At 39.2% G+C, this 20,418-nt stretch overlaps 1 protein-coding gene across 1 annotated transcript in view; it reads right to left on the bottom strand.

Moving 5' to 3' along the window:
- LOC100430763 (E3 ubiquitin-protein ligase ARIH1-like) overlaps nt 1-20,418 on the bottom strand; it is a 53,814-nt gene that overhangs the window by 18,083 nt on the left and 15,313 nt on the right. Inside the window, 3 exon segments of the mRNA XM_077939838.1 lie at nt 2,070-2,125; nt 2,632-2,724; nt 9,910-10,054. Coding sequence (XP_077795964.1) covers nt 2,070-2,125; nt 2,632-2,724; nt 9,910-10,054 — 294 coding nt within the window.

Consider the following 20,418-nt stretch of genomic DNA (forward strand, 5'->3'; position numbering starts at 1 on the left):
ACTGATGATGATTCTATACCTAGAAATAACCCTGAAGACATTGCCAAAAGGCTCCTAGAGCTGACAAAGTCAGTAAAGTTTCAGCATACAAAATAAATGTACAAAATTCAGTAGCATTTAATATATACCAATAACATTCAAGGTGAGAGCCAAATAAATAATGCAATCCTATCGATAATAGTCACACACATGTAAATGGTTTTTAGGATAACTAGCTAGCCACATGCAGAAGAATGAAACTTAACCCCTGTATCTTTCACCATATACAAAAATCAACTAAAGGATTAAATACGTTAATGTAAGAGCTCAATCTGTAAAAATCTTAGAAGAAAATCCAGGAAATACCATTCTAGACATCAGCCTTAGCAAAGAATTTATGACAAAGTCCCCAAACGCAACTGCAACAAAAGCAAAAATTGACAAGTGGGACTTAATTAAACTAATGAGCTTCTGTACAGCTAAAGAAACTATTAGACAACCTACAGAATGGGAGAAAATATTCAAATTATACACCCAAAAAAAGCCTCATATCCAGAATCTATAAAGGAACTTAAGCAAAAAACTAATAATCCCATTTAAAAATAAGCAGGCTACTTTGTCAATGAAGTAGCTATTCCTTTGTTTCTTTACTTCTCTAATAAATTTGCTTTCACTTAAAAAAAGAAAAAAAAGGGCAAAGTACATGAATAGACACTTCTCAAGAAGACAAACACACAGCCAACAGATACAAAAAAAGTTCAACAACACTAATCATTAGAGAAATGCAAATCAAAACCATAATGATGTAGCATATCATCTCATACCAGTCATAAGGAATATTATTTAAAAGTAAAAAAAATTAAAACAAAAAAATAATGTTAAGTAAAAAAATAACAGATGTTGGTGAGATCACAGGGAAAATAAATCACTCTACCAAAAAGACACATTCATTAGTATGTTCACTGTGGCATTAGTCACAATAGCAAACACATGAAATCAATCTAGATGCCCACCAACAGTGGACTGGATAAAGAAAATGTGGCACATGTACACCATGAAACACTACGCAGTCATAAAAAAGACAGCACAATCATGTCCTTTGCAGCAATACAAATGCAGCTAGAGGTCATCATTCTAAATGAATTAACACAGAAATACTCAATACCGCATGTTCTCATTTTTAAGTGGGAGCTAAACGGTGAATACACGTGAAGATGAGAATAAAAGACAGTTGGGACTATTAGAGTGAGTAGGGTGGGACAGCAAGAGTTGAAAAACTATCAGGTATTGTGCTCACTACCTGGGTGATGGGATCATTTGTACACCAAACCTTACGGACAAGGAATTTACCCATGTAACAAACCTGCACATGTACACCTGAACCTAAAATAAAAGTTGAAAGAAAAAAAAGAAAGAACCTTTCACAAGAAGAGTTGTTAGCTGAAAGCCTCCAGCTTGCCTCCAGCTGTAGTGTATCTGAAATCAGTAGCAGTGTTTCAGCAAAGACCATGATTCCCTGGGTAGTCTCCGTCAATGACTGAGCATATCAAGCGTACTGGGCCCAGCTCTTTCTACTTATTAAGGTATCCCTCTATAGGCAATCTATCTATGCACAGAAGTTCCCCCACAGGGCTGCTAAAGACTCTCATAGCTGTATCATGTGAAGTCCTTCCTGTTGAATCTTCCTTCTTTCTTGCCTTTAACAGATGTCAGGCTTACATCAATGTCTATCTGCTCCTGCTGTTTACCTTACACATATGCTATTCCACAATGGGTCAGTTTCACTTTTTTTCCTATCTTGGGATCTGCTTCCAAGAGCACCTCAACTAACACATATGCACAATCTAATCTCCAATCCCAAGGTTTATCAAAATCTAGCTACTGTGCATTTCTAAGTTTGTAAGAATAGTGATGAGGCGTTTAACCAAATTACAAATGGACTTTTGTACTGCTACTAAGGAATGGAATGTAGATGTAAAAGTTTCTTCAGACTTTGAGAAGTTCCACTTCCTTTGAGGTGCTAAGTAAAAATTAATTTGGTTTAACCAACTAACCAATATTCACATGCAGAATCTATCAAAAATACTTACATAACTGCGTTGTCATCCACTAAGATATCACAACCATGAGCAGGACACGAAATAGTCTGAAAAAATTGAACTTTAAACTGTCTTCATTCAACAAATATTTAATGAATGCTTACCATTGCCAGGCACTTTGCTAGGTTCTGGGAATACCTTAATGTTTATAGGATCTCAATCCTTCCCTTTCTCCCTAAGGGAAATGTGTGTGAGAGTATATTTATCATCATAAAGCAACTAGACTTGCTAACCTGAGTGATTGGTTTTTAAACACACAACTTTAAAGGTAAAAGCAAGATAATCTTACAAAACTGTGAAACAAGTTTCAGTTAACATATACCAATACTGATGCCGGCTGAGAAAACATTACCTGGAGTGGCTCTTTAACTGGAATGCCACATTACTTTAGGGAAAAGCCTATTACCTTTAGTTGTTTGAATCTAGAAAAATGTTCCCCATGCGATTCATGATACACAAAGCTTCACCTGTTTTTATTTGTGCAAATTTGTGCAAGGGTCTGAACACCATAGGAAATTCAACAAAAAAGTGAGAAACAACTTGGTATCTTTACCTGACCCATGCCTTCTTCCATTATTTTGGTAGTTAAATATTCACTCCAGCATTGCATACAAAACTTATGTCCACATTCAAGGCCAGTGAAATACTGTAAGAAAAATAAAACATGAACTTAACAAAGACATGATCAGAAAAATCACTATAAACAGTGACTCAATAGGGCTTGATAAGGTCACATTTCTTACAGTGGCTAAAATGTCCAGTTTGACAATAGATGGGCTCCTAAAATGAACTTTTCATGGTGAAATCTGGACATGCAAATACACTGAACACACATACATCTTAGGAATGGCAGGCAGCAACATCTGTATTAAATATAAAAAGACAGACAAATGAGCATATGAAAGAATGCTCAGTATCATTCAGCATCATGGAAATGCAAATCAAAACCACCACGAAGGCTGGGCAACATGGCAAAACCCTGTCTCTCTACAAAAAATACAAAAATTAGTCAGCCATGATGACGCATGCCTGGAGTCCCAGCTATTTGGGAGGCTGAGGTGGAAGCACTGCCTGAGCCTGGGAGGCAGAGGTTGTAGTGAGCTGAGATCACACACCACTGCACTCCAGCCTGGCCAAAAGAATGAGACCCTGTCTCAAACAAAACAAAGCAACACCACTTCACACTCACTAGAACAGCTATAATTAGAAAGACAGAGAAAGCAGGGCACACTGGCTCATATCTGTAATCCCAGCGCTTTGGGTGGTTGAGAGGGGAGGATTACTTGAGGCAAGGAGTTCAAGACCAGCCTGGGCAACATAGTGAGACTCTGTCTCCACAAAAAATTAAGAAATTAGCCAGGTGTGGCAGCACATGCCTGTAATCCCAGCTACTCAGGGGGGCTGAGGTGGGAAGATCACTTGAGCCTGAGAGGTCAAGGCTACAGTCAGCTGTCATCATGCCACTGCACTCCACACTGGGCAACAAAGTGAGGCTCTATTCAGAAAAAAAAAAAGACAGATAATATTAATAATGAGTGTTGGTGGGGATGTAGAAAAATTGGAGCCTTTGTACACTGTTGATAGAGATGTAAAATGGCACAGCAACTTTGGAAACAATCGGGCAGTTCCTCAAAATATTAAACATAGGGTTACCATATGACCCAGCAATTCCAATCCTAGGTATATACTTGAAAGAAATGAAAACACACATCCATACAAAAACTAGTACACAAATGTTCATTATAGCATTATTCATAACAGCCAAAAAATGAAAACAATCCAGATGTCCATCAACTGAAGAAGAAAAGTATTTTTTCCATATAATTTCCACAGATAAAATATTATTCAGCCATAAAAGGAAATAAAGTACTGATACATGGCCACAATATAGATGAACCTTGTCTTCAAGGTTCTTCTCCTATCACTTGCATAGTGAAATTTCTTGTAAAAGACTGAAAATAAGCCAGTCATAAAAGATCACACATTGATTCTTTACTTTTTTTTTTTTTTTTGAGACTGAGTCTCGCTCTGTCACCTAGGCTGGAGTGCAGTGGCGCCATCTCGGCTCACTGCAACCTTCGCCTCCCAGGTTCAAGCAATTCTTCTGCCTCAGCCTCCCAAGTAGCTGGGACTACAGGAGCGCACCACCACACCCAGCTAATTTTTGTATTTTTAGTAGAGACAGAGTTTCACCATATTGCCAGGCTGGTCTCCAACTCCTGACCTCGTGACTCACCCACCTCGGCCTCCCAAAGTGCTGAGATTACAGGCGTGAGCCGCCATGTCAAGCCTTGTTTGATTCTGTTACATGAAATGTCCAGAATAGGTATATCCATTGACAAAGAAAACAGATGAGCAGCTGCCTACGGGCTGGGGGACTTGGGAGGAATTAGGGGGTGAATTTAAAAAGGTATCTCCTGGGGGATTATCAAGTGTTTTTAAAATTGTGGTGATGGCACGTAACTCTGTAGAATATACTAAAACCACTTTAAATGGGTGAACTGGATAGTATATAAATTATATCTCAATAAACCTGTTATGAAAAGACATTCGGAATAGCTAAGGATAATAGTAACTAACACTTTGTTCTAAAATGTTAGAGTTAAGGGATCCTTAAATGAAGCTGTATCCTGTAATGCGACATGAAGTAAACACTTTCAATAATATTAGATGATCTGGAGGATTATGTCTTTTAAAAAGATTCAAATAATGGTTACCTTATTTTAAAGAACATTTTGCAATAATTTACCACTAAATTATTTTTAATTGAGTAAGTTATATAGGCTTATGATTAAAAACAAATTTTTTTAACAGTACAAGTTCAGAGTTTATGCTGAAAAATAAGCCTCCCTAGGCCAGGCGCGGTGGCTCACACCTGTATTCCCAGCACTACGCACTACCGGAGGCAGACGTGGGCGGATAACTTACAGTCAGGAATTTAAGACCAGCCTGGCCAATGTGGCGAAACCTGTCTCTACTAAAAATACAAAAATTAGACAGGTGTGGCGTTGAGGCAGGCGTATCACTTGAGATCAGGAACTCAAGATCAGCCTGGCCAAAATGGCGAAACCCTGTCTCTACTATAAATACAAAAATTAGCCAGGTGTTGGGGCAGGCACCTGGAGTCCCAGCTACTTGGGAGGCTGAGGCGGGAGAATCGCTTGAACCTAGGAGGCGGAGGTTGCAGTAGGTCAAGATTGGGCCACTGCACTCCAGCTTGGGTGACAGAGTGAGACTGTCTCAATAAAAAAAAAAAAGGCCTCCCTCATTCCCATCCCTGTTGTTTGTTTCCTCTACCCAGAGGCAACTGCTATTTCCAGTTGCTTACATATTCTTCCAGAGGTGTTCTAATGTACACACTTACACACACACTGTAACAGTACCACAAATTCTCTTCTGCACCTTGTTTTTTGTTGTTGTTTCAAAAAATCCAATAGGGCTGGGCAAGGTATCTCACGCCTGTAATCCCAGCACTTTGGGAGGCCAAGGCGGGCGGATCATTTGAGGTCAGGAGTTCGAGACCAGCCAAGCCAACATGGCGAAACCCTGCGTCTACTAAAAATACAAAAAACTAGCCAGGTGTGGTACTGTATGCCTGTAATCCCAGCTACTCAGGAGACTGAGGCAGCAGAATCCCCTCAACCCAGGAGGCGGAGGTTGCAGTGAGCCAAGATCGCACCCTTGCACTCCAGCCTGGGCGACAGAGCAAGACTCCGTCTAAAAAAAAAAGTAGGAGACACTGTAGTCGCAGCTACATTTCCCAGTACAGTGGTGGGCCAGGACAGCTATTATCTTAACTACTTTAACCTAAAACATGAAGTTGCTAGGGTTAAAAAAATTAGCTACAACACACTTGGGAAGGACTGGGGTGGAGAGTGGAATCTATGAATTTACAAAGTGCTCCAATGTCTCAGGACATTGTTTTTAAAGAAGCAGCCACTCAGGACAGTTAACTCCAAAGGGTTGTAAACTAAGCTATCAAAAGTACTTATTTTAAAATGTGCGTGTGACGCTGCATAAAGCAAAAATTGCTTTCTGGAAGGATAAAGATACTGAAGATATATATAATAAAAAAGTACAAATGCTTGGAGAGTAGTAAAATGTGGGAGTTATACAATGTAAGTAAAGAACTCACTCATCCAATAATAAAGCTTCATGAAGAATTTCAGGTGACATTTACTTTCAAAACTCTAGAGGTTCAACTTATCTTTCTATATTTGTCTAAAAATTATGAGGAAAGGACATCCTAGTTTTGTCATGATACTTTTCGGAACACTTAGCAGTTTCCATAATGCTTTTAACTTACTTGCCAACCCATGCTGTTCCTTTTGCTATCTTGTCCTATCACTTGCATAGGAAAATTTCTTGTCAAAGAGTAATTGGTTTACATTTATTGCTTCCATTTCCTTTCCCACCTTCAAGTCAATGACTCTTTAGCCCATGAAGTTTGGTTTCTCATCCTACCTCACTCCTTCACTTCATTTCAAATTAACTTTTTAAATCTTTTCTCTGAATCTTTTCGTACTATTTACCATCCCCCAGTTCTTGAAAGTACATTCTCTCCTCCTTTGGATTCTGTATTGCTACATTTTCCTGGTTAGCCTAACTACCATGCCTTCAGATGTTAGTTCCAATTTCTGTGAATTTCTGTGGTGAGTCCTCCCTGATCAAAAACTGGGTTAGGTATCCCTCCAACACGTTCCCACAGTATCGTATCTTATATTTGCCCTGCCGAAGCACTTACCATTCTTTCTGAATATGTCACCTTACTACTTTTCTATCCAACTAACCCGTAAATTATTTGAAGTTAGGAATTATGTATTTATTCTCCATTGTTTCTTAGAGTAGTGCCTAGTGTGTTCAATGAATAGGTTCTCCATCATCAGTTACAAGTACAAAACAAAAATTTACACTGTAAATCTCAAGTCATGATTTTGAATTCTAGTTTGTTGAGACTGTTAGACAATACCAAGAACAGTGAGAAAGTTATAGTGGATATTTGTAAGCAGCTAGCTTCAGTACTCAAATCAGAGTTAAGATTTCAATTAAGAAGGAACTGGCTATGATAGAGCAGGAGGAAAAACACCAAGAAGTAAGGAAACCTTGTAAAACCTGGGTCTTAGTATTACCTCACGGAAGCATTTAACTGTGAGCACTATGTAAAACTCAACTGGCAAAGAGAATCTGTTAAAGACAATAAAATAGTCAAAATATGAATTTAATATATTGTAACAGTAGTACTTTTTAAAAATATTCAAATTAGAATTGTGATTTAAGGTAAGAGAAATGATACAGTTTTCAGGGTGGAAGAAAATTGAAAGAATATCTTATTCAACTCAGAAAGAAAAAGAAACTGCTGGGTGTGGTGGTTCACACCTGTAATCCCAGCTCTGTGAGAGGCTAAGGTGGGTGGATCACCTGAGGTCAGGAGTTCAAGACCAGCCTGGCCAATATGGTGAAACCCCAACTCTACTAAAAATACAAAAATTAGCCAGGTGTAAAATTAGCCAGGTGTGGCAGCGGGTGCCTGTAGTCCCAGCTACTCGGGAGGCTGAGGCAGGAGAATCACTTGAACCTGGGAGGCAGAGGCTGCAGTGAGCCAAGACTAACAATGCACTCCAGTCTGGGCAACAAGAGCAAAACTCATGCCAAAAAAAAAAAAAAAAAAAAAAGAAAGAAAAGAAAAGAAGAGGCCAGACGCGGTGGCTCATGCCTGTAATCCCAACACTTTGGGAGGCTGAGGCAGGCGGAACACGACATCAGGAGATTGAGACCATCCTGGCTAACATGGTGAAACCCCGTCTCTACTAAAAATACAAAAAATTAGCCGGGCTTGATGGCAGGCGCCTGTAGTCCCAACTACTCGGGAGGCTGAGGCAGGAGAATGGCATGAACCCGGGAGGTGAAGCCTGCAGTGAGCCGAGATCGCACCACTGCACTCCAGTCTGGGTGACAGAGCGAGACTCCGTCTCAAAAAAAAAAAAAAAAAAAAAAAAACTGGAGGAGCACGGTGGCTCACACCTATAATGCCAGCACTTTCAGAGGCCAGGTGGGCAGATTGCTTAAGCTCAGAGAAGTTCCAGACCAGCCTGGGCAACATGGTAAAACCCTGTCTCTACAAAAAACAAAACAAAACACACACACACAGACACACACACACACACACCAGAAAAATCAGCCAGACATGGTGGCATGCGCCTGTGATCCCAGAGTTTGAGGCTGCAGTGATCACATCACTGCACTCCAGCCTGGACAACAGAGCAAGGTCATCTCGAAAGAAAGAATGAAAAGAAAAAAGAAAAATCCAGTGACATTAAATGGCTTACCTCCCCCTAAAGCCAAAAATTTCACGTTAGAGTTATGATCAGAACTTGAGAATTTGAAAATTCAGTTCACCACTTTACCTACTAAATAACTCACTGATCATTCTATTTCTCTAAGAGTACTTAATTTTCTTTTAAAACTTTTCTCATCACTTGTACATGTGAACAAGTTAACTTCCCACGAATGGACCCCATTAGAGATACACATATACAACTCTAAGATAAACAATAAAAATCCTTCAATATAAATAAATATTAGCCAGGCTTGATGGTGCATGTCTGTAATTCCAGCTACTTGGGAGGCTGAGGGAGGAGGAACACTTGAACTTAAGAGTCTGATAAAGGCTGTAGTACACTATGACTGTGCCTGTGAATAGCCATAACACTCCAGCCTGGGTGGCATAGTGAGACCCCATTAACAGATTCATTGTGAAAATAACACTGTCTAAGATTTGGTATACAGTAATTATTAGGAAGAGCTACTTAACAATTAAAGCAGAGAACATGAACAAGACAGTTGTAATTATCATGGAATTAAGTTATCTCTTAGATATCTTAAGACATCTTAAGACTAAACTTCCTTAGTAAACACTCAGGTAAAGCATCAAGTAAGTAAATCATCTCAGTTCAGTAAATTTTATTTTATATTTTGAGACGGAGTCTCACTCTGTCACCCAAGCTGGAATACAGTGGCACGATGTCAGCTCACTGCAGCCTCTGCCCTCCAGGCAGCAACTCTCATGCCTCAGCCTCCCAAGTAGCCGGGATTATAGACACGCACCATCACGGCAGGGTAATTTTTTTGTATTTTTAGTTGAGACAGGTTTTCATCATATTGGCCAGGACAGTCTCAAACTCCTGGCCTCAAGTGATCTGCCTGCCTTGGCCTCCCCAAGTGCTGGGATTATAGGCATGAGCCACTGAGCCCAGCTTCAGTTCAATAAATGTTTAGGAAGGATATTTGTACTTAAGGGATTAACATCAGTTATTTGGTTGTCTTCCTTATCGCTGGTTCTATTCCAACTCTGTCCCCACATACCATATTTAACAATCTCCATTTGAATGGATTTGATTAAGTGAAAATTTTATCTTTCGAAGAATTCTGAGAGTTCCCTAGCAAATAGTATTAACAATATTTATGAGTGTTTCTGGATATTTAAAAAACACAGTTTAAATTTATTTTAATTTGGATGAGAAACAATTCTACTCACTGCCTATCTATTACACAGTTCTCCCCGTGGTGATAAAATAAACTCCAGAAAAATTTAGGTCTATAAATGACAACTTGGACAAGTTGTTGCTGCTTTAAAAAACAAATAGGGGTTGGAGGGAAGAGGAACCAAGCTCTTACTCTTTTCCTTCCTTTCCTCACACTGAATACATTGATAGGTTATGGCTTAGAGGCTACCACTCAAAGTCCCACAGATTTTCCTTTGTCTAAATAATGGAAGTTGATTTACCCTCTGAAATACAAAGTCAGCACTAGCCTTAAACTACCAGATACTCACCGAGTTAGGGTAGTTCAAGCAGCAGATCTGACAAGGCATATCCTGTGCTGATGACCTTGTATTCATCTGGCGTGTTCGAGACTTTTTACTTGGATTAATTACATGACACTCAGCAAAGAGCTTCTCCAGGTTTCCATCAAAGTACCTGCATTATTTAAACAGAAAGGATAAGAGCCCAGCAACTGCACACTGTTAGAGCTCTCCAAAAACCTGATTTTCTATAGGGAAAAGCAAGAAGCTGAATTAAAATAAAACAAGATAATAACCTTTTTACTCTGAGGAAATAAAAGCTATATGGTACAAATTATAGCAAATAAAGGTGTGTGTATACATGTGCATATATATATTGCAAGCAGCAAAAAAAGTAGCAAAAATTCAGTCTACTCTCATATATACGAGTATATGTGTGTGTATATATGTGTGTGTGGGGGTGTGTATATATATGTAAACTAGTCGACTGAGTTTTTGCTATTTTTTTTCTAAATTTTGTTTTTAAATAATTGAATCTTGGGAAGTTAAGCTATTAGTATTTTAACAGTACTGCAACTAAAATTTCAGGATTAAATATTACTCTACAAAGAGTAATATTTTACATGGGTAGGGTATATTTTATACAAATGAACTCGTGTTCTTAATAATTTTAGTTAAAGCAATTTAAACATATTAGCTTTAGTAAACAATTTATCTTACCACACAAATCATCTTAAAAATACAATTATTACATGTGTCTCATTTTACATAATAGACTTGCTTTCTAAACGTTCTTTTGAAATATTTTTAATTTACTGAGAAAGGAGAAGAAATAGAAAAAAGTGTAACTTCAAACATTTTATATAAAATAAATTACATATTAGCTTTTCATAAAATATGTATCTAAATACAGAGGTGTTCCATATCTAATACATCAAGAGTATATGCCAAGTACTACCTAGAGTTTTAACTAAATAGCAAACCTCTGGACAGAAGATAGTAGAGCAGAACTTAAGCGGGAGTGGGCGGGGAAGATAGTGGTAAATACTTAGCACAATGTTTCCAATGAATTCAGATAAGACATGTTCCCTGGCCTCCTGAAATAGCTTACTATTCAAAAGGGAAAAGCAATAGATTCAAAAAAATTTAAAAAAACTTTCCAATTTGCAAAACCAATATAACCAGCAAAAAGAATGCGTAATCTGGTCAATTACTTTTTAGGTTGTAAAGCCCAGGTTACAGTAACTATAATGCTCTTTATATACAAAGATTTTCAATTTTAAAAGTAATTCAATACTCCAAAAGAATTTCCAATATTTTTAATTAAGGTCTTATTTAGGCTTCATGTCAAAGGTTACTATACCTTACTGTACCTCCAGAAAAATCATTCAAATGAAACAAACCATATCACTTCTCCTAAGACTAATAAATATCTTTTTTATAGATACTTTGACTACAGCATATTTCAATGAAATCATATTTTCAATTGAAATGCCAACACATTACAAAAAGGAGGATTATCAGAAAGTTAAAAGTTGTCAGGAACTCATACAAATAGAAAATTAATGTCTCTGATGATTCAGATAATCAGAATATATCTACAGCAGAAAATCAAATGCTTTCCTACAATTTCGAGACAGAGTCCCACTCTGTCGCCCAGACTGGAGTGCAGTGGTGCTATCTCGGCTCACTGCAAACTTTGCCACGGAGGTTCAAGCGATTCTCCTGCTTCAGCCGCCCGAGTAGCTGGAATTGCAGGCCTGCCACCATGCCCCGCTAATTTTTGTTCTGGTACCCAGGCGCGGTGGCTCACACCTGCAATCCCAGCACTTTGGGATGCGGAGGCCGGTGGATCACTTGAGGTCAGCAGTTCAAGACCAGCCTGGCCAACATGGTGAAACCCCATCTCTACTAAAAATACAAAAAAATTAGCCCGGCACAGTGGCGGGTGCCTGTAATCCCAGCTACCCGGGAGGCCAAGGCATGAGAACTGCGTGAACCCCGGAGGCGAGGTTGCAGTGAGCCAAGATGGTGCCACTGCACTGCACTCTAGCCTGGGCGACAGAGCGAGACTGTCTCAATTTTTTAAAAAAAAGATAATATAAAATACCAACTTTTACCTGAAAAACTGAAAGCATACCAGACTAACACTAATTATCAATTCATAAACCAGCTAAATACCTTGTTTTATAAAAATATTCACGCTCGGCGGGGCGCGGTGGCTCAAGCCTGTAATCCCAGCACTTTGGGAGGCCGAGACGGGCGGATGACGAGGTCAGGAGATCGGGATCATCCTGGCTAACACGGTGAACCCCGTCTCTACTAAAAAAAAAAAAAAAAAATACAAAAAACTAGCCGGGCGTGGTGGTGGGCGCCTGTAGTCCCAGCTACTCGGGAGGCTGAGGCAGGAGAATGGCGTAAACCCGGGAGGCGGAGCTTGCAGTGAGCTGAGATCCGGGCACTGCACTCCAGCCTGGGCGACAGAACGAGACTCCGTCTCAAAAAAAAAAAAAAAAATTCACGCTCAGAAGACAAACTTCTGTCATCCAAAATTTGACAACATGGAACTAATGACTCTTATACTCTGGTTAACATTCTAGACAGTAGTCTATGAGTATACAGCCACACGGACATGTGTCTCTAATTTCATATAAATAACACCCTAGTCCACATTTCCAACCTGCTTTCTTCACTAGACAATATCTAACAGACATCTTTGTCATTAAATGTCTACATTTTTCATTTTTGCACAATATTCCACTATAGTTATTTACTATAATATATCTAACCAATGTTATTCTGAAGGACATTTAAATGTGCCACATAAAAACAATCCTTGATTAAAATCTTAGCCCATCAGATAGGGAAAATATCTAGAGTTAACTTGTATTTCTTTATTAGTGAAGGTGAACACATTTTTCTGTGGTGATCTTATTCCTTATGAAGTTCAGTGTGTAAAGAGGAAGAGTAAATCTTTGTTTCATGGGTTGCTTTCGTTCTCCCGTTTCTTTCTTGTCTTTCAACCTTCTTTAATGGTGTTTAATTATCACTTTAAAATTTTTAGGCCGGGCGCGGTGGCTCATGCCTGTAATCCCAGCACTTTGGGAGGCCGAGGCGGGCGGATGACGAGGTCAGGAGATCGAGACCATCCTGGCGAACATGGTGAAACCCCGTCTCTACTAAAAATACAAAAAATTAGCCGGGCGTGGTGGCGGGCGCCTGTAGTCCCAGCTCCTCTGGAGGCTGAGGCAGGAGAATGGCGTGAACCCAGGAGGCGGAGCTTGCAGTGAGCTGAGATCCGGCCCCTGCACTCCAGCCTGGGCGACAGAGCAAGACTCCATCTCAAAAAAAAAAAATTTATGTAGGCACATTTATCATGCTACCCCACTGTGATTTCTGCAGTTTATACCACACTTTAAAAGACTTCTATACCCAAAGATTTTTTAATGGAAATTCATTAATGATTTAGATCTCACCTTTAAACTGTTTCTATTAAAACTGTTGATTTATTTTTGCGTAATAAGGAGTACGGGATTCCATTTCATTTCAATCCATTTATTGAAGGGTTGTCTCATCTATTGGAAACACTTTTTCCCACCTTTAGTTCCAGCTTACACCTGACTTCCTCAAATAAGTGATCTCTGACACCTCCTCACTTCCAGCCCCATTAGATGTTTCCCTTCAATTACATCCCATTGTTACTCCTAGTCCTTTGCAGCACTTAACAACATTCCTAAGTGTAATCACTCTTTATGTTTGCTCTGCTAGAAGGTAAACCCCAGGAGGACTACTTTATTTTATTTTTATTTTTTTTATTTATTTTTTTTTTGAGACTGAGTCTGGCTCTGTCGCCCAGGCTGGAGTGCAGTGGCCGGATCTCAGCTCACTGCAAGCTCCACCTCCCGGGTTTACGCCATTCTCCTGCCTCAGCCTCCGGAGTAGCTGGGACCACAGGCGCCCGCCACCTCGCCCGGCTAGTTTTTTGTATTTTTTAGTAGAGACGGGGTTTCACCGTGTTAGCCAGGATGGTCTCGATCTCCTGACCTTGTGATCCGCCCGTCTCAGCCTTCCAAAGTGCTGGGATTACAAGGACTACTTTATTATTCCTGGAGCCCTGAAGTCTACAGGCATGTTACAAGCACTTAGTTTCTTCTTAAAGAGTAACTGACTAATCTAACTCTCCGCACTGACCTGTTTACCATATACCAAAAGTTCCTAATTAGACGAGTTTATTCCTGGACTCTCCATTCTATTCCACTAATTTGTCTGCTCTTGTAGTTGATAAATTCTCAATATTTGACAAAGATCCCTTTATCATTCTTCTCGTACAGAATTTTCTCTGCTATTCTTCCATATTTGTTTTCTTCAAGTTAAGTATAATCATTGTTAATTTTGTTTAATCCTGTGGAACTTTTACTACAATTGTATCAAGTAAACTGAAAGAACTGACTCTATAACATTGTCTTCCTAGCCAAGAACAAAGTATCTTTCAGTTTACTTAAATTCCAATTCCTATTCAGTCCTCTCAACAGTTTTATAACTTTTTTTCACTACGTAAATCCTGCACATATTCCAGTGACTTTATTCTCAGGTATTTCAAGTTCTTTTTGTTGGGAGAAAAGCTGAGTGTTGGGACAGAAGTCTATTTTTCTACTTCTTTTTGAGGGACAACTTAGGTAATTTCCATTTCTAAGCTTTCAAATGTATGTAAAAGTGGGCCAGCATGGGCCGGTGCAGTGGCTCACACAGCACTTTGGAAGGCCAAGGTGGGTGGATCACTTGAGGTCAGAGTTCCAGACCAGCCTGGCCAACATGGCAAAACCCCATCTCTACCAAAAAAAATACAAAAATTAGCTAGGCATGGTGGTGCACACCTGTAATCCAAGCTACTCGGGAGGCTAAGGTGAGAGAATCACTTGAACTGGGAGGCAGAGGTTGCAATGAGCGGAGATTGCACCATTGCACTCCAGCCTGGGTGACAGAGCAAGACTCCATCTCAAAAAAAAAAAAAAAAAAAAAAAAAAAAAAAAAAGTATGTAAAAGTAGTACACAGTATTTTTCCTACCTCTAATTATGCCTTATTATTCTCAATATTGTGTCTTCTCCCCCTCCCCCAACACATTTGCCAATGGTTTATTTCCCCTTTAAAAGAAAAAAAGAACAACTTTATTTTTTTTAGAGCAGTTTAAGGTTCACAGCAAACATGCACAGAAGCTACAGCTTCCATAAAACCCTGCCCCAACACACACACATAGCCTCCCTATCAACACCCCACACAGAGTGATATATTCGATGAACCTACATTGACACACCATTGTCACCCAAAGTCTGTAGTTTACATGAGGGTTCATATTTGATGTTGTACATTCTATGGGTCAGGACAATTGCATAATGATATGTATCTACTATTACAGTATCATACAAAACAGTTTAGCCACCCCCCACCCCCCCCCAAAAAAAAAAAACTGTGCTGTTGACTATTCATCCCTCCCTCTTCACTAACCCCTGGCAACCCCTGGCAATCACTGATCTTTTTTTTTTTTTTTTTTAATACTTTAAGTTCTAGGGTACATGTGCACAACATGCAGGTTTGTTACATATGTATACATGTGGCATGTTGGTGTGCTGCACCAATTAACTCGTCATTTACATTAGGTATATCTCCTAATGCTATCCCTCCCTGCTACCACCTCCCTATAATAGGCCCCGGTGTGTGATGTTCCCCTTCCTATGTCCAAGGGATCTCACTGTTCAATTCCCACCTATGAGTGAGAACATGCGGTATTTGGTTTTCTGTTCTTGTGATAGTTTGCCGAGAAAGATGGCTTCCAGCTGCATCCGTGTCCCTACAAAGGACACGAACTCATCCTTTTTTATGGCTGCACAGTATTCCATGGTGTATATGTGCCACATTTTCTTAATCCAGTCTGTCACTGATGGACATCTGGGTTGATTCCAAGTCTTTGCTATTGTCAATAGTGCTGCAATAAACATACGTGTGCATGTGTCTTTATAGCAGTATGACTTACGATCCTTTGGGTATATCCCCAGTAATGGGATGGCTGGGTCAAATGGTATTTCTAGTTCTAGATCCTTGAGGAATTGCCACACACCACTGATCTTTTCATTGTCTTCATAGTTTTGCCTTTTCCAGAGTGTCACATAGGTGGAATCATACAGTATACAGTCATTGCAGATTGGCTTATTTCATTTAATAATACGCATTTAAAGTCCCTCCATGGTTTTTCATGGTTTGATAGCTCATTTCGTTAGCACGGAATAATACCACACTTCTGGATGTACCACCGTTTACAAATCCTTTCATCTACTGAAAGACAACTTGGCTGCTTCCAAGTTTTGGCAATTACGAATAAAGCTGCTATGAACATCCATGTGCAGGTTTTTGTGTGGACAGTCTTCAACTCATTAGGGTAACTATAAAGAAGTGTTGATTGCTGAGTTACATAGTAAGAGTACATCTTGTCTTGTAAGAATCTGCCACACTGTCTTCCATTTTGTGGCTGTACCATTTTGCATTCCCACGAGAAACGAATGAGAGTTCCTACGGCTCCACATCCTAGTCCACATTTGGTAGTCAGTATTTTGATTCTGGCCATTCTAATAGGTATGTACTGCTATCTCAATGTTGTTTTAATTTGCATTTCCCCTAGGACATGGAGCATCTTTTCATTTATTTATTTGCAATCTGTATAACTTCTTTGGTGAGTTGCCTGTTAAGCTCTTTGGCCCACTTTTTAATCAGACTGTTTCCTTACTGTTGACTTTAAGAGTTCTTTGTATATTTCGGACAATAGTCCTTTGTTCCATGTGTCTTTTGCAAATATTTTCTCCCAGTCTGTCGCTTATCTTCCAGAAAATTCATGTCAAAGATCTTTATCTTTTTTTGTTGTTGTTGCTCTCTAGTTCATTAATATATAATTTTATCTTAAATACCTTTTCTACTTTCTTTGGGTTTATTTTTCTAACTTCCTGTTTCAAAGACTTGGTCCTTTTTTTTTTTTTTTTTTTTTTTTACCTCATTCTCTTGTTTCTATTTTTCTTTTTTTTTTTAAGACAGAGTCTCACTCTGTTGCCCAGGCTGGAATGAAATGGCACAATCTCAGCTCACTGCAACCTCCACTTCCCGAGTTCAAGCCATTCTGATGCCTCAGCTTCTACCTCCCGCATAGCTGGAATAACAGGTGTCCATCACCATGCCTGCCTATCTTTTGTGTTTTTAGTAAAGATGGGGTTTCACCACTTAGGCCAGGCTGGTCTCAAACTCCTGGCCTCATGTGAGCCACCTGCCCTGTTCTCACAATGTGCTGGGATTACAGATGTGAGCCATGGTGCACAGCCCAGTTTTTTACCTCATTATTTTTCTAATAAAAACCCTTAAGACTGTAAATTTCAGCCACATCTCGTATTTGTATTCTCATTATTTAATTCTAATTATTTTAATGTAAGAATAAACAGAGAGATAAAGCAAAAATTATACCCACAAAACAAGAATAAAGTTATTAAAAGGAATAAGATGGACACTGTTGAATAAACAATTCAATACGGCTATAAAGCAGAATGGATGCAGGAAGAAAAGCAAGATAAACTGAGGAATTTTCACAGAACAAAGTCAAAAACAAAGATGAATACAGTCACTGGCACTTGGCCAAGGGTTGGGGGTGGGGAGATGAATACAGAAGTTATTTTTTAGAAAGTTAGAAGACATGCTGGGTGCAGTGACACACGCCTATAACCCCAGCACTTTGGGAGGTGGAGAGGGGCAGATGACCTGAGGTCAGGAGTTTGAGACCAGCCTGGCCAACATGGTAAAACCCCCTCACTACTAAACATACAAACATTAACCAGGCGTGGTAGCGGCTGCCTATAATCCCAACTACTCAGGAGGCTAAGGCAGGAGGATCCCTTGAACTCACAAGGCAGAGGTTGCAGTGAGCCGAGATGGCACCACTTGCACACACTCCAGCCTGGCTGACAGAGGCAAGACTCCATCTTGGGGAAAAAAAAAGTTAGAAGACATGGAAAGAGATCCAGAAGTTTCAACACGGATCCAGGAACTCCAGAAAGCATCAAGAGAATGGAGAAAAGATATGCTGAACAAGTAACAGCTAAGAATTTCCAAAACCAAAAATATGAATTGTCCGACTTAAAGGGCCCAACTGTTTATGTTTTTAAAACTCACATCCAGAAATATTACAGTAAGTTTCAGTATATTAAGAGTTTCTCTTATAGGACTCAAAGTTTGTCACATATGAAACAATTTATATTACAGGATATATTCTAGAGGAAAAACAGAGTATTTACAAAAACAATAGTGGTATGCAAAAAGCGAGTTAGCCAGAAAAGGGGAGGAGGGGTATTATATACATAGATAGTAAAAACGCTTACAATCGAATAAAAAATTCAAATATCGACTGGGCACAGTGGCTCATGTCTGTAAGTCCAGCATTTTGGGAGGTCAAGGTGAAAGGATTGCTTGGGTCCAGGAGTTTGAGACCAGCCTGGGAAACATGGTGAAACCTTATCTCTACAAAAAATACAAAAACTAGCTAGGTATGGTGGTGCGTGTCTGTGGTCCCAGCTACTGGGGTTGCTGAAATGGAAAGATTGCTTGAACCCAGGAGGTCAAGGCTGTAGTGAGCCGTGATGTCACCGCTGCACTCCAGCCTGGGTGACAAAGTGAGACCCTGTCTCAAAAAGAAAAGAAAAGAAAAGAAAAGAAAAGAAAAGAAAAGAAAAGAAAATCAAACATCAACTTATCAAAGTGATAAGGAAAAGGAAAGGACAAAGAAAAAATTTATGCTACACTTTTTGTCTTATACAGAGGATGGATTAAAACTTCAAGTATAAATTATTATAAACTTTTATATAGTTTTCAGTATGCACATACAAATTGTAAAAGTGACTAGAAAAACTGAAATAGAATACATATATAACTTTGAAATTATTCGAGAAAAAGGAAAATCTGATGAAGACAACAGAATAAGCGAGCAGAAAACATAATAAATATAAAGCACAACTTAAAATGACAGTAATTTAATCTAAACATTAATTATAAAACATGAATATGTTAATCTTGGATATTAAAAGATAATAGTTTTTTCATTCAGATTCTTTTAAACATCACCTACATAGTACTTACAAAAGATACTCCTAAAACCAAATAACCCAGAAAGGTTGAATATTTAAAAAATGGAAAAGATACATCTGTCAAATGTATTAAAAAAAGGAAAAAAAAGTATAGCAGTGCTAATAGCAGCACAAAATATGATGTGAAAATCATTAAATGAGACAAAAAGATATTGCATATTGATTTTAAAGACACTGTTTAAAGACTGAATTAAATCTTTTAGGTACCAATAGCTTATCTACAGAAACTACAAGGAGAAACTGAAACATTCACATACTCAGAAGTTTCCCAGAAACCTCCTTTTAATTTTAAATTCACACTTACCACCTATTTTTTTTTTTAGAGCAGTTTAAGGTTCCCAGAAAAACTGAGCAGAAGCTACACTTCCCATATTAAGTACAAAATTTAGTACATTAAGTACAATAGTACATAAATATTCAGTACAATATTGAATGGAAAAATATTTTCAGCAATGTTATAAGACAAAATTCAGAATGTCTTGGAGATACATTAACATGAGAGAAACTTGGGTAAATCAGTGTTAATTCATTAGCGTTTCAGAAGTAAACGATAAAAACTCTTTCTCCTAATAGAGGTGTCATAAAATAAAAAAAACCTGAAAGTAAATGTTACCAAAATTAAGAAACACCACTGACGTCAAAAAATATGGTCAGGGCTGGGCGCAGTGGCTCACACCTGTAATCCCAGCACTTTGGGAGGCTAAGGGGGGCAGATCACCTGAGGTTGGGAGTTCGAGACCAGCCTTACCAACATGGAGAAACTCCATTTCTAATAAAAATACAAAAATTAGCCAGGCGTGGTGGAGGGCGCCTGTAATCCCAGCCACTTGGGAGGCTGAGGCAGGAGAATCACTTAAACCCAGGAGGTAGAGGTCGTGGTGAGCCGAGGTCACGGCATTGCACTTCAGCCTAGGCAACAAGAGCAAAATTCCATCTCAAAAAAATCCAAAAGAAAACAAACAAACAAAAATATGGTCAGAATGCATAAAAAGAAACATCAAACTAGTTGAACACATTATCCTTCATGAACCGTGGGAAAGCTTTATACAGTATGTGTTTGTTTTGTTTTGAGATGGAGTCTCGCTCTGTTGCCAGGCTGGAATGCAGTGGTGCGATTTTGGCTCACTGTAACCTCTGCCTCCCGGGTTCAGGCAATTCTCCTGCCTCAGCCTCCCAAGTAGCTGGGACTACAGGAACGCACCACCATGCCCAGGTAATGTTTGTATTTTTAGTAGACACAGGGTTTCACCATGTTGCCAGGATGGTCTCAATCTCTTGAACTTGTGATCCACCCGCCTCGGCCTCCCAAAGTGCTTGGATTACAAGCGTGAGCCACCACGCCCGGCCTACAGCATGTGTTTAAGACATAAG

The sequence above is a fragment of the Macaca mulatta genome, chromosome 7 (genome assembly GCF_049350105.2).
Source record: "Macaca mulatta isolate MMU2019108-1 chromosome 7, T2T-MMU8v2.0, whole genome shotgun sequence".
NCBI classification, from domain to species: Eukaryota; Metazoa; Chordata; class Mammalia; order Primates; family Cercopithecidae; genus Macaca; species Macaca mulatta.